Source organism: Nannobrachium achirus, assembly GCF_963921795.1.
Source record: "Nannobrachium achirus genome assembly, chromosome: 2".
In the NCBI taxonomy this organism is placed as follows: Eukaryota; Metazoa; Chordata; class Actinopteri; order Myctophiformes; family Myctophidae; genus Nannobrachium; species Nannobrachium achirus.
The window spans coordinates 50,632,715-50,649,044 of NC_137811.1; the positions used below are offsets into that span (position 1 = coordinate 50,632,715).

General features: G+C 43.4%; 2 protein-coding genes across 2 annotated transcripts in view; one reads left to right on the forward strand and one right to left on the reverse strand.

Moving 5' to 3' along the window:
* LOC308298801 (oxysterol-binding protein-related protein 10-like) overlaps window positions 1-16,330 on the reverse strand; it is a gene marked incomplete at both ends in the record, with an annotated part of 66,172 nt that overhangs the window by 33,475 nt on the left and 16,367 nt on the right. The window lies entirely within an intron of this gene.
* LOC308301941 (growth hormone-inducible transmembrane protein-like) lies at window positions 1,681-2,718 on the forward strand (the record flags this gene model as incomplete). The annotated part of the gene is made up of 1 exon (XM_080746088.1): window positions 1,681-2,718. The coding sequence occupies one exon, from the start codon at window positions 1,681-1,683 to the stop codon at window positions 2,716-2,718; it is 1,038 nt and encodes a 345-aa protein (XP_080602214.1).

Below are 16,330 nucleotides of genomic sequence, written 5' to 3' on the forward strand. Positions count from 1 at the left end.
CTCTGTGGCAAAACTCGCACCGGAAGTTGGATGAAATACATGGCAGTGAATGGAGCCAGCTGGATCAGCTCATGAACAAACACTATTTATGAATGACTGAGACCTTTGTCATATAATCGGTTCAGGAATATAAAAGAAGGCATATCACAAGTATTTTTACAAACACTTGCTTTTCAATGTGCGTAGCACGTACTTTCATTGAGGGATCTAAACAGTGGCAGGGATTGTTTCTGTTTCTGGGTTATTGCAAGATTTGGTTTCCAGGCAGGAAATGATGGACAGTCTTGTGATACTAGCTAGTTCAGAAACGTACTTTGTGCTCTTTAGATACCACTATAAAATTATTGCGACCGTAAGGTCGCAGTTTAGTATGAAAACCTCCACCGGCCGTCCGTCGGTCACACGCGGCCTGTGCGGTCGACCGCACGTCACACGTGCGGTCGACGTGTGATGAGGTCACGATGAGTCATCTATGCCCAAATATAGATTTCTAGGTCAGATGGCCCATAGAGTTTGTGATGTCAAACCTAGCAACCCAATATAAACAAACCTGATGTCAGACCTGAAGTATCCTTTTATACCCATATATGGAGATACAGAGATCTCCATATATGGGCATATTAGAAAGCCCATATATGGGCATATACGGATGACATCAGGGATATCCATATATGGGCATAAAAGGGACAAGGGCTTACAGTTAAGAGATCTCCATATATGGGCATATCAGAAAGCCCATATATGTTCATATACTGATGACATCAGGAATATCCATACATGGGCATAAAAGGGACAAGGACTTACAGTTAAGAGATCTCCATATATGGGCATAAAGGGACAAGGACTGTTACAGTAGATATAGAGATGTCCATATATGGGCATAAATGAACAAGGACTGACAAACACTGAGATCTCCATATAACCTATGGGAATATAAGGGACGAGGACTGTCAGCTTGTAGACCTATTTTCTAAATATTGTTGTACATTAAAAACTTGAAATGGGTCGTTCTGCATAGTACTTGGGATTTGTTGATGTAAATGTTCACATAGAGTGTAATAATTGGTAAAACAAACTTTTGGCCTATTTGTGGAGATAAGCGACCAACGGTCGCTTATCTCCCGATTAGGGAGTCTTACTGGTAGTAGAGTATACACCGAAAAGAAACACAGCAGAAAACAATGTGTGACATGTTTTCTTTTAACTTTCTGAGCAGAGTATTTTATAAAGGTCTTTATCATTCAGAAATAGTGTTTGTTCATAAGCTTTCCAGCCGGCGCTCATAGACTCCAATGTTATTCACCAAACTTCCAGTGTGAGTTCGCCACAGAGTGTGACGAGAATCTGCAGACTGGAATTGCAGGGTAGAGAAAATGACATCAGTGACATTTGTTGGCGACTTGTTGGCGAGTAGGAAGTCTGTTGGATCGGTATTTGTCCAGAATCATCACGCAGCAATGGATCGCCAAATATGGAGATTCCTGAAGAATGCAAAGAATCTCTGTGTTGAACTTTCTGGCAGAGTATTATGACATCATATAGAGGACATCTTCAATCTCCATATACGGGCATGAACAGGACACATAAAAGGGAGCATAAAAGGGAGATAGCCAGTCAGTAGCTCAAAGCACTGTGATCGAGAACTAGGTCCTGTAAGAGATAGCATATTTATCATTGACCATGTTTGCGGCGAGGCTGACATGTGTGAGGACTCTCCCAGTGATGGCTGGGCTGCGTCCCATGTTGACACACAGTGGCACCCCGTTGGCCCAGAAGGCTTGTCCACCTCTGCTAAAGCCTCATCAGGGTTTTGCCACAAAGGTCAGGGCTGGCTTCGGTCGGGGGAAGACCCTCAAAGATCAGTTCAAAGAAGCAGTATTCGTACCAGCCTCGGACACTGCCATTAAGATTGATAGCATGGGCAGAATGATACTGGCTGGGGGTGCAGCTACAGGCCTCGGCGCTCTGTGTTACTATGGACTGGGCATGTCTAATGAGGTCGGTGCCATTGAGAAAGCAGTGTTCTGGCCCCAGCACGTCAAGGACAGAATCCACTCCACCTACATGTATTTAGCGGGCAGCGTTGGCATGACGGCCTTGTCGGCCGTTGCAGTGAGCAGGTCCCCAGCTCTCATGGGTCTGATGATGAGAGTCTCCTTGCTCTCAATTGGAGCTAGTTTGGCTGTCCAGATCGGAGCTGCCATGTTGGTCCAATCCATTTCATACGAGGAGAGTCCCATGCTTAAACACCTTGCCTGGATGTCCCACGCAGGTGTTCTGGGTGCCGTCCTCGCCCCCCTCACCCTCCTGGGAGGACCCCTGCTGATGAGGGCCGCTTGGTGCACGGCGGGCGTCGTGGGTGGCCTCTCTACGGTGGCCATGTGTGCCCCGAGTGAGGAGTTCCTCTACATGGGCGGGCCCCTGGGTGTTGGTTTGGGAGTGGTCTTCACCTCTACCCTTGGATCCATCTTCCTGCCTCCCACCACAGCGCTTGGAGCTGGCCTCTACTCGGTGGCCGTCTACGGGGGTCTGCTGTTATTCAGCGCTTGCCTCCTGTACGATACACAGACGGTCATCAAGAGAGCAGAGACCTACCCCCTCTCTGGTTTCCAGGAATACGACCCCATCAATGCTAGCATGCATATTTACTTGGACACTTTGCATATCTTCTGGAGGCTGGCGATGATTCTGGCAGATGGTGACAGGAGGAGGAAATAGATGTCACTCGTCCCACCACAAGTCCCCTTTCACCAGGGATCGTGCAGAGAATGTTAGAGAGGCAGGGGCTGACATTTCTAAAAGGGCCTTTTGGTGAAAATATTGAAAATAGCAGACCTCCAAGCTCACAACGCGTCGCGCTGCGACACGTTGTGAGCTTGGAGGTCGGCTATTTTCGATGCTTGATTTCTACACAGAAGAAAATTATTTCAACATAAGATGCTGCACTCAAGTCCAGGAGAGTTTGGACAAGGACATTCACTTGAATGTTGTCTTCAGGTATGGCATGGAAAGTGGGCATTTGCATTTCTTTTACCATAGTAAAAAACTGCATTTATGGTCTGTAGAGGGCACTTTTTACAGACGGATTAAACAGACATCCCAACTTTGAGATCAACATTTCCTGTGCACGCGCGCCCGTTCTCGCGCGTGCGCGTGAAAAAATATTGTTTTTTCGCTGACTTTACTATTTTTTCTCCGGTTAAAAATGGTTAAAAACTGTTAAAAACAGTTCTGCACGGCGGCCGAACCATTTTAGGCTTAATATAATCGGGTTAATTTATAGCATGATGTATTTCTTACCTATTTGGGAGAAAGTTCTGTCACTATCACAGTGAGACACACACAACAGCCTGCCTGCAGGCTGCCGTGCGTCGCACAGGCAGCAAGATTGACAGTTTGACGACAAATGAGAACACATTTATTTGCATCGTGGGTCGCAGATCCGGTTCTAGACCGGATCCAGGCGGATATGGCTAGCATTTGCGGGAGCGGCCGGGATTTCCGGGAGGTTCGGTGCCACTCGCGGGTGTCCGGAAGGAGACGCTGATTTCCGGGACACTCCCGCAACATCCGGGAGACTTGAGAGGCCACCTTGTTTTACTTTTTAAACACTATCCAACTGCTAAATGAACATATATAATATTATCACGGTGGGAGGCGTTGTGTGCCTGTAGATCGGCTATTTTCATTAGTTTAAATCATTTTTAAAATGATAAATACAAAACAAATGGTTTTGGACATACAAGGTTTCCACCCGACAACAATGGTCTGAAATGGCAAGTCTTTGAGTAGCAGCAGCGCTATAGAGAGAGATCTCTCTCTATAGCGCACAATGAGGGCCTCTCCAACTCTTTTCCCGGGCTGAACCAGGGGCCCAGCACGTCCCTGTATCTGAAAACAAATGAATCGGCACTGCCTTGATCTGTCAATAAAGAAACTGACATATTGGAGAGGATCAGGTTTCCAACGGTTTCAGCACAATCAGTGGCCTACTGGCAGTGTGCACAAGACATTTGTCACTGATCAGTCCAGTGGTTTGTGAGTCCTGTGCCTGTCGGGGCCCCGGTTTACTTGGGAATGTCTGTTTCCATATGCCCATATATGGAGATTTCTATATCTGTCTGACCGTGCCCCTTTTATGCCCATATATGGTGTTAAAACAGTATATGGGATGGATCAGCAGTTCTAGAAAGTCCTTGTGCAGGGGTAAACCGTGGAGAATATCTGAAGAGTGCAAACTGACTGTGGCGAGTATAGACAGACTAACTAATCAAATGGGGAATTTGACAAATAAAGATTAAGCCTGGGCTTGCCAGGGTAATCAATTGGCTCATTTGGGCCACGGCCAGAGCTTTTTCTGCTGGTTCTGGACAACCACCCATCAGACCCACTCAACACGGGGCGCTGCACTCCCACAGGTTGTCTGCGACAGTGTTAATTTTGTCGACTAAGACTAAGACTAAAAGACTACAAGATTTTGATATTTTGTCGATAAGACTAGACTAAACTAAAACAGTTTCAAAAGACTAAGACTAAGACTAAGACTAAGACTGTTATTTGTGTTATTAAAAAGACTAAGACTAAGACTAAATCTAAGTATGAGACTAATGGCTGCAAAAATTAACTCTGGTATGTAACTGCAATGCAATTAAAGCCAAATACATATTTTATGTGTGGTTTATTTTGACCAAGTAACAGGCAGTAGAAGACAATGACTTGTTCATAATTATGTGGTTATATTAGGCTAAAAAAAACTATCCTAAAAGACGAAGACTAAAAGTCTAAGACTAATCCCAAAAGACTAAGACTAGGACTAAAATGTTTTGATATTTAGTTGACTAAGACTAGACAGACAAAAACAATTTCAGAAGACTAAGACAGGACTAAGACTAAATGGTGTGTTATTCAAAAGACTAAGACTAAGACTAAATCTAAATTTGCTGAAAATATTAACACTGCTGCGACACGTGTGTCAAATTTGTAGTCAGTGGGTCAAACGGTTCCTGAGACACGTGGGTTACGTACGTACGTACGTCCCGTACGTACGCCCCACAGACACAAAGACAGACACACAGACCCACTTCTCAATGGCTCTGTCTCCTATACAGTAGCAGTGGTTCTCAACCTTTTCAGGCCGCGACCCCCAAAGTAATCATATTTTAACTGGGGACCCCTCCACCCCGACAAGCACAAGAGTTGAGGCATTACATTTTGTATAACACGGTTCTATTGTGAAAATAGCAGATCTACATGCTCACAACAACATGCATGTAGATCGTCTATTTTCACAATTTTGGCCTCTAAGATTTGACAATTTGGCCAATGTTTAATTTGTATTAAAAACTTAAATTGTCACTTTAGAAATGTGCAGATACCCTCTATACACTTAAACTTTGATGGTTTGTTTACTGTTGAGAGAGAAAACAATGTTGAACATTAAGTTAATCATCTGGGGACCCCCCAAAATAATTTGGGGACCCCCCTGGGGCTCCCGACCCACTATCAGTCCAGATGGGAAAAGAGGAAGGGAGCAGGTACACAATGATCACAATCATTATTATGCAGTAGGTAATAACGTCATCCTAATTTCAAATGGATGCATCATTCGGCTGCAGCAACATCTCCAACACTGAATTAAAAATTCCGAAGAGGTTTTGTTTTTCTCTCTGCAGCTAGCTAGATGTTTATGTGCAACTATGAACTAACCATCAGATTAAATTAAGGTCGCACAATGGTGTAATAGTGTGGATATGGGAGAGCGTTGCAAAAATGTGCCAGACTGCTGTATCAAATCTCTGTCCTCTCTCTCTCTCTCTCTCTCTCTCTCTCTCTCTCTCTCACACACACACACACACACACACACACACACACACACACACACACACACACACACACACACTGACACAATGATATATAGCTATTCTATTCTATTCTATTCTGTTCTGTTCTGTTCTATTCTATTCTATTCTATTCTATTCTGTGTTCTTTTACTGTAAGCCTACAGTAGTTGAAATGTCACATCCTGTATGCATCAGAAGTCGACACATATACAATCAAGCTACAAATTACATCTAATAATTGGCCGCCTCGCAGTCATTCCGGTGGTGGTCATAAACCACTAAAAGAGCTGCTGATTACTCCGCTTTTACGTAAGTAAGTACAGTAAGTGTTAATAGAATAACCACGCACAAAGACACACAAGCGCATGTGCACGCATCAACACAGATCCTTGTGTGTGAGTCAGTGATATCTGCTAGCAGGGTTGAGCTGCTGGGGCTACTGGAAAACTTGTCTAGAGCCTGTGCACACGACGCAGAGAAAACAAAAAAACGTAATGTCAGATATGCCTTCCGTGGGTTGAAAATGCAACAAAGTGAGACCAGGTTCTAGGGTGAAAAGTCTGTCACCGTCTGAACAGTAGAAACGCAGGAAACGACAACGTGAAGACGTCATGCCTCACGTTGGCTCACGCTGCAGAGCCGACAAGCCGTGGAGCCTGCACGCTCAGGGGCGTCACCAGGGGTAGGAAAGTGGGACTGAGTTACCAGGGCCCAAGGTGGGCCCTAGTAACTTTAGCTATTGAAAAATAGCAGATATACAAGCTCACAGCGCGGCACCGAGTGCCGCGCTGCGAGCTTGTAGATCTGCTATTTTTGAAAAGTTGTGAAAATGTGCGCAAATCTTAGAATATATGTATTTTTTAAGTTAACATTTGTAACTCAAAATTTGCTTCTGGGGGGTCCCTGGAACTAAATATTTTGAGATGGGGGATCCTTCACATGAAAAAGTTTGAGCATCACTGACATGGAAACAGGTTTCTTGGCACACATTTTCACGATTTTTCAAAAATAGCAGATCTACAAGCTCGCAGCGCGGCACTCGGTGCCGCGCTGTGAGCTTGTATATCTGCTATTTTTCAATAGTTAACATTCATGGGGGCCCCGCAGTGAATCCTTGTACCCAGGGCCCAGAATTTGGTGTGACGCCCCTGTGCACGCTGCCATGGTGATATACTGTATGTAAACAACAGCTGTGATAGGAAGTGGAGCGGACATGCATCACACACTGCCAGACTGCGTCACTGCGTCACTGCCACCTAGCGACATGGCATGCACACTGCATCGTTTTAATCATTGCATGTCCGTCTGAACCATACATGGGCAACTGGCGGCCCAGGGGCCACATGTGGCCCCCACCTTCACTTAATGCAGCCATCAGGTTAATATCGGAATACTATAATAATCCTTATTATTGATTTCAGCTGTCACAATTCCAAACATGCAAACATGACCCTATTAGTAGCTTAATGACTAGTACTAGTCTTTTTCATGTCCATTGTATTTAAGTTCATTGTATCAAAGTAAAACATAAGAACATAAATGCATTTGAAATTAAAGAAGAATTTAGGATTCCAATTCAAAAATAGCAAAAATACCAGGTTCTAGGGTATTTTTGCTATTTTTGACTGTATAGATGCCTTAATGGTCCACGTCACATTGATATAAACCAGTATGTGCACGCCGGTCGGCACCAAATGAACCCCACCGTTCATCGGATGCAATGGATGGCACTCGTGTTTAAATGCATTCCATCAAACTTTCAGATGCCGTTTTTCTCCCAGTGTGGAGGAAGAATGCTTAGGATTTTTACTGTAAATTCTCACTCTTGAAATATATAATCCTTAGTTTCTGTTGATTGTAAACAATAATAGCGATTCAAAACAGTTGTCCTTCAAACCCCACCTCTATTCACCGTCATCAGAACAGAGGGAGCGCTCCTCTTGATCACCCACCCGATCCACTGGATCACCAGAGCGTCTACTGCTCGCCCAGCTGCAGTCCATGAAGCCTAATTATGCTCCGTCCTGCGACAAGTATACCTGATTGCAGACCGGAGCACGGGGCGGAGTGGACGCGGCAAGGGGAGTGAACACGGCAAGGGGAGTGAACGCGGCAAGGGGCGGAGTGAACGCGGCAAGGGGCGGAGGCGTTTGATTATTGTCCACGACATTGCAAGCGGCGCGAAGGCCAGCGGACCTTGGTCCTGCTCTTCGCCCCCGAGCGCCGCAGGCGCGAGTGGCCGCGAAGAGCGGGCCAGGGCCGCGCGGCCGGCGGAGCGCCGCGCGAGTTACGAAGCCGTGGTGAATGCAATCGTTATATTTATGCCCAGGCCGTAAGGCCTGGGCAAGCCCACGATAAACATCAGCGTTGATGGCTGAATGGATAGCGTCGCCGACTTGAGTGCCAGAGATCACTAGTTCGAATCTCACCGTTGCCCCACTGCACACGTCACCGAAGCCCACGATAACCGCCGCGTTCACTCCGCCCCTTGCCGCGGTCAATCCGAGAGAGAGAGAGAGAGAGAGAGAGAGAGAGAGAGAGAGAGAGAGAGCCGCGGCCTGCAATCAGGTAAGGCTCTCCTGCGACGGTGTCGCGCGCAGAGCCGCAGACCTCCAAGCTCAGAAGGGTTGCATTGCTGACGCGATGTGAGTTCAGCTACTCGGTTGACGTGGAACACCGTTGCGCAATGAAGTATATACCCACTGAGCAATAGTCGTTTTTTACACGACTAGTTTTTTTTTAGCCTTAATTTCACCCGGCTAGATTCCGGTTATATTCACACCGAAAATATACTTTGCAATTTATTCCATGATTCGATAACAATTTATAAAAAAAAACAACAGTAAGGTGCTTAACTGATCTCCTAATATTGGACTAACATAATTATAATATCCGTTGATCATTATTAAGTATAGTTTAGATCTAGCCGAGATTTAGCCAACTAATTATAGTCGCCGTATCAACGTTTATATTTACACCGAATTTAGACAATTAGATTTAATCCATATTTCAATAAACATTTCTTTAAAAAAACAACTCCACGTTGCAGAACTGATCTCGAAATATTGGTGTAAAATGATTCCAATAGCCATCCGATCATTAAGCTATTTGTCTGGGTGTAGTCGTTGTATAGCCGGCTTTTCAACGCCTTTTTTTAAACCAATGTCAATATAAAGTCTTTAAAACAAAAATATACGATGAAATGAACTCCTCGTCTGTCAGTCAGACAGTGCAGTGCCGCGTGATTATGGATCCAACTGGGAAAGATGGATGGAAACGGCAAAGAGCGCTCGTTTTCAGTTATTGTCCACGACATTGCAAGCGGCCGGCGGAGCGCCGCGCGAGTTACGAAGCCGTGGTGAATGCAATCGTTATATTTACGGCCTGGGCAAGCGCACGATAAACGCCATGATAATTGGGTTTTGGTGCACCTCGCGCGGTCCAAGTGACTACAACGGAGCGCTCCCTACGTCCGGTTCAGCCAATCACAAGCTTCAAAAATGAGTCCGGGGCGTACACACACACACACACACGCGCACACGCACACACACACACACACACACACACACACACACACACACACACACACACACACACACACACACACACACACTAACATTTAGTTTCCTCAACAATGTGCACTACACTAAAATGAACACAGGTGGGCAATGTCACCTTTTAATACGGCCAGAAAGTCTATACTATCATATCAGCATTGATGGCTGAGTGGATAGCGTCGCCGACTTGAGTGTCAGAGATTAGTGGATCGAATCCCACCGTCGCCCTACTTTTCACTACTTTCGACGGCCGCTAACGGCGAAATGTAGACTTTTTGTATCCGACTAATAGTGGTATATGTAGCAACCCGTGTAAATATAGCCGACTAAACAACTAGTCAAAAATATCAAATCTAGACCTTTACAACACTGATTTTCAACGGGTGGTGTAGAAGATAAAAACACGACTATTAGGCAACTAATACACCTCAAAATGCTTACTGGGTATGTCTTGTGCTGCCTTTGCAACGGCAGATTGGTTAACAATATACGTTTAAAAAGTATAAATATTTCTGTCATTTAATAAGGTAATATGGCAAGTCAAGGTAAAAAGTGAAGTTCATTGTATCAGTCATATTGTTTTTTACTGCCATCTTGTGGTGAGTTAAAAAGGTATAAAAGCAAAGCGAAAGTGAAACCTAAGTCAGTAGAGCCAGCATTTCTCCAGTAAACAAGGGAGCTGTACACATGGTCTGCTGAGAATCTTCTTAAAACGTTTTTGCCTTGGACATTATTTGTCTGTAAGTACATTTTAGTTGTAGTTAATCGGTGTATTGACTGTATTTCATGCACAACTTGATGTTTGAATCTTTTCTGTGCAAGCTGGTTTAATTGTTTGGTTTGATACAGTAAGTGTGTAGCCTAAGCATTTGTGCTCTGCATTTATGCTAGCCTGTCCTGCTGCAGTGACAATGATCTGTGTTTGGAACATTCTGTAACTAGTTTAAATGCAAATAGTACTGTATGTACTGTATACTATTTCTCACACTACAGTGTATATTTGTACCTTGGTACTAATTCATTGTATGTATTTCTATTTTCTTATTGTTTCAGTTTTACAAAATCCTACAGAGACTTCACTAAATTTGCAAGAAAAGTCAAGCCTTGTGTGTTTATTGGAGGATCCCAGGAACTGTTAACTAGCTGTCTAGCTACACATAGGCACGTGTTGCAAGGGCAGTATAGTAAAAAGACAAGAAGCACAGCGGGCTCAAGCACACAGGATAATAATCAGCTGCAATCATGAGTACACACACAGCAAAGAAATACACAATGGTTGCTGAAGATGAACAGCAGGAGGAGCATGAGGCATCCAAAGCAGATTCCGTCATGTCTTCTCACAAGTCTACTCACAAGTCTGCAGTCAAGTCAGTCAAATCTAAATCTGTGGCATCCAGTAAGTCATCACGATCTTCAATATCGTCTCTATACTTAAAAGCGCTGGCCAAGGCAAAGGCTGCTCAGGCTAAAGTGGCAGTTGCTGAAAAACAAGCTGCAGCGATGATGCAAAAGGCTGAACTTGACGAACAGAAGGCTTTACTAGAGGCTGAACTTTACATTCGAAAGGCTGAACTTCACAGGCAGAAGGCTGTACACAAGGCTGAACTTGATGCCAGCCTCCACATTCTCCAGGCCCAGGGGGTTGCTGCTACAGCCTCCGACAAAGCCTCAGCGATGAAGCAAAAGGTTCAACTTGACAAACAAAAGGCTGAATTTGAGACCAGCCTCCAAATTCTCCACTCTCAGAGGACTGCTGCTGCTGCCTCCACCGAAGCTACAGCCTACGAGGAGGCTGGGAAGAGTGAAAGTGGGGTGGACGACCAGGAAACTCCTGTTCTACAACAACCTTTCACTCCAGCGCAATGTACTCGAGAGCAGCAGTTGCCAAGTCAAACACCTATGACACCGGTTTTACAACTTCCTCTACCAAACCTAATTGAGTGCGACATGGTTCCTGATGAAAGGATGGAAATAATACACTCACTAGGAAATGCACACAATCACTCCCACCTACAGCCAGTTGCAGAGGAGATTCAACTTGTGGACTCAGACGCTCCAATCCTCCCACTCTTAACTCTTTTAGTGCCAGCCATTTTTCTAATTGGGTGGGTAGCAAGTGCCAGGCATTTTCTTACCATTTTCTTACCATTTTGGCCCAACTTTGCAGAGCCACAGAGAATCCAAAAATAGTCATATATGAGTGAATGTCATTTCACATATAGATTAGGAAGTCCTAAGCTCAGGGCCGAAGACCCTGAGCTTTTATCTTGTATAGTTTTTTAGTTAGAAGCCCCACAGTGAAGCGCGTTTTCCCTCAAAATGTCCCCTGGGAATTAGTTTTCTAGTTAGAGCCATTTGAAAAAAAGAAAATGTATGAAGCTGTACTGACTGTATGCAGTCAGTTACAGCTTCATGCAGCACACCATTGGACAGCTTATGTTGTTTTCTCTTACTCCCGAAAATTTGGAGTTTGGATCTTGGCTACTTTTGTCACAGTATGTGATAACGTGCGGAGACGCACGCTGACTTTAGTTCAACTTGGCTGCATTCATAACATCTAAAAGGCCCCCACCAGATGGCAGTGCTGTCTGAGTGAACACAAACATCACACTGTGTGCAGTCTGTCAGGAGGCCAGCAGGGGCACAACACTTCACTCTCACTGTGACACTGTGACATGCACACACACACACACACACACACACACACACACACACACACACACACACACACACACACACACACACAAAACAACATTTCCATTACAGAAAGGGCGTGTCAGAGGGGAACAAAACACATGCACACATGCACACATGCACACACACACACACACACACACACACACACACACACACACACACACACACACACACACACACACACGTGCACACACATGCACACACATGCACAAAAATGATAAATGGTGTATTTTTAGAGTTTTGACTGTCAAAGAAGATGGCAGGGGGACATTGTGACTCTGTGTCGCACACACACACACACACACACACACACACACACACACACACACACACACACACACACACACACACACACACACACACACACACACACACACACACACACACACACACACACACACAATATACGTTCAACTCTGAGATGAGAGATAACTTTTTTCGTTCACTCTCATATCATCATGACCCTGCATGACACATATATTTTATCCTCTGAACTGTTCACACAAACCATCAATTCAAAGTATTTCTATCTAGGTCGTCCTCAGACGAGCCCTCCATCCATTTACTACAGCACTAAGAATATTGAAATGTTATTTGCAGACCAGATTTGAACTCATAACCTTGCGACCTATAGTTCATGTATCTACCAATGTAGCTACGTGAACTCGAACTTGACATTGTCTTAGTAAAGTTGGACTCTGAGAATGCGAGAGAGAGAAATTATCTGCTGGTGAATGCACCAACATTGCAAAATGTAGCTACGACAAACATTTGTATAGCGATGTTGGGTTCTCAGAAAAGCACTATATAATATTGATATATTTTCATTGTTGAGATTTGAACCCAAAAATGGTTGTCGGGCTTGTTTGATATACATACGACCAACCACACAAGCCAGGAAACCATTCACATGTCTAAGTGACATGGCATATATGAACACACATGATGCAGATCTTCGTGTCCATGTATTACATATTACAGTTTCATATTTATGACAGACTGGCGCTACCCGGCGAGCGCTCGCCTACCTCGCTTCCTCCTTTACTGGCCAACCGCGGGGCTCCTCGCGTCCAAATAAAAGGAGAGCGAGTTCAATTGTCGCCAATGGAAGATCTCCCCCGCGGTGATTTCTTTCCAATCGGAACGCCTCCCGTCGCACGTCCATGTGTCTGCCAATAAAATCGCCGGACTCCTTTTTCATTTCTCCTCCCCTGCCCTCCCTCCCCGATCAAAACACACCGTCCCTCGCGGGATTCCAACCAATCACGCGCCGTCTTTTCAGGTCGCTGTTCCGGTCTGGGGCCAGAGCGGATATGGAAACGCTACTTGCTTTAATGTGGGCTTACACATTACCGGATACAGTAGGCGGGCTCTAGACAGCATCTGAGCACAGATCAGCAAATAGAAACCACACGAGATGGCTATGATATGAACAGTGGTAGAGTGAAGTGAGCCACATTCTCTCAATGCAGCGTCCGACGTTAAAAACAAACAATTGTCACTTAGAGACCTTTGGATGAATGGACACTTGGACACTGGCTTTGTTATCCTAACACTCAAGGTAAGTTTCGTGACTTCTACAAATTACTATGGTAATGGTCTGGTCATCTGCATGAAATGCATTACCATACATATACAATAACATTCTTCATGTAGGCAATAGGCATGGTGATGGTGTCTGCTACTGTCTTTCATTTGATCCATGGCTGGCCAATACTATCTAGTAAATGCTTTATTTGTAAAGACATTTTAATATAGGCCTATCCTATGGATTACATAGCTAAGTTACTGTCCTGCTATTGCAATATTAGGCTATTATTATGTATATATATTTTTAAGGTATTGTCAGTGTCATTGAAACATTAAGATAAGGAGTCATATAGTATGGTAATGAAAGTGAAAAGGAGAAAACTACATTTGGCTCATCAACAAAGCATAACAAACAAATTAGTGGTTTATAGATCTATGTGTTTCTCTTATACATTTAGTACAAAAGGACCCACATGTAAACAAGCCATTGTGCTTTCTTGGGTTTAAATCCTATTAGTAGACCTTGTATCTGATTCTGAACTGTACTGTGCTTTTCCTTTGTGAACTGCTAACAAAGTAACTATTCAATCAAAACCATTAAGACACTCAGAGTTAAGGGTCTGTGCAAATAAAACATTTGAGAACCAGTATATCAGTGTCATACATATTCTGACGAAAACCTGTATGGAGACTTGACATTCTGTAATTGGATCTTATGATCAAAATAAGAACATTATAATAGTGTGTAAATCTGTGCCACATACAAATGTCTGTGTACAGACATAGATGGCCCCTTCATGATGGCTGCTAAAAAAAGATAATGCCATGGTGGGATCTGATGTGTGATGGGCATACTGTATTATCACATAGGCAAACATAAACTGTCACCTGTGTGACACTGAATTTGTATTGATTATACATATTTCTCTCTATTTCTCCTTTGCTGTCTCCCAGACCTCAGCTGTTCTCTCTGCACCTCTTCACCAAAGGCGAAGCGCCTCCACGGCCAGATTCAACAAGCGGACAGTGCAGGCAAATTCATGCAGAAAGTGGCCAGTTCAGAACACAGGAAACTACAAGCCCACAACACATCAAAGTGTTGTCAGCTTGTAGATCGTCTATTTTCACCATGTTAGCAGATCTATAGGCCCACAAGATGCTGACGTGTTGTCAGCTTGTAGATCAGTTATTTTCACTATTTTAGATACTTTTTAAATAGTGATAAGAAATAAGTGATAAGTAACGTTTTGGACATACAGGGTTTCCACCCAAGAGTGATGATGTATTCATATATATTTGTTGTCACCATGTTTATGTTGTATGTGGGATTAATACCCTGTTGTATTTTAATCTTTTAGATTAAAATTATATTTACCTTTCATGCAGTTGCATTTTTTTACTTAATGAAATATGTTATGCTTTTACCTCAATGGTTGACTTTGTTGATCCCCATTGGAAATAAGTCCAGATGTCATAATATTGTTGATGTTTGTTTGTTGTAACTCATACAGAGTAAGATTTTAAAAGAAATGTCAGCAGCATTAGTTAGAATGAATGAAATACAAGGTACTTCTAAGTGAATTTGTTCCAAACCAAGATGAAATAAATACTGATCTGCATTTGCAGTGGATCTCTGAATAAGAGAAAATAATTATTATGTTATATAATTATATAAAATAATAATAATTATAAGGGTAACAATACATAAAATGTACAGTGAATAAATAAATGCATGTATACTGTGTACATCTATCACCAGTGAATATAAATAGATGTACAATACATCTATGAATGAAGTACAGTCTCACAAGGGTTATACTTAACAGGCATCTGTCAATATGTGCCAATGTACAGTAGGCCTACATGTTATATTGTAGTAATACAATAGTACAAATAGGTTAGATGATGGTGATAAAATTGATTTTGTGGTCCATTTAGAGATGGTTAAAACAATGAGGACGTTTCTTTCATTCATTGAGTTTTATTTTTGCATGGCGTAGGTGGGAATCGAACACCTGACCCGGCGTAGGTGGGAATCAAACCCACGACCTTCGGATCCTCACCAACCATACCTAAAATCGACAAAAGTCACAATTTTCATGAATCTATCATATATACTCATAAACTACTTGGACAGATCACTGGGGAGATGCACACGAAGACTGGCCTGTTGCATTTTTCATCCCTTCCACGCTCGTTTTCTCTTTCTTTCTCTCTTTCTCCTCTTTTTTCCTTCTTCCCCCTTCTCCCCCTCTCCCCTTCCATTTTTTCCCCCCTTCCCCCCCTAGGTAGGCAATTGTTCCCCAGCCCTGGCGCAGTCGATAGTGCACTCACCTCTGATACGGAAGGTTGTGGGTTCGAGTCTGGTGAAACTATAATTATACCAATTGTATAATGGGAATTGCTGAGCATCAGTGAACCCAAGAAAGACAACATCATGGTTTATCTCACTTAGTTTGAGTTTTAGTCATTCACGTCATATATAAAACACAAATAATGCAGATCTGTGTATATCTATTACATGTTAGAATCACATATTTATGACTCATTAGCTCAGTTGATAGATTCCTTGCCTCTCATATCGAAGGTCATAAGTTCGAGTCTGGTAAAAAAATTATCTTATTAGACTGGCCTTGCCTTGAGCTCCAAGCTCTTGTGAGCTTGGATGGCAAAGAGAGCAGAACAGACATTTGCATTTATTTCACA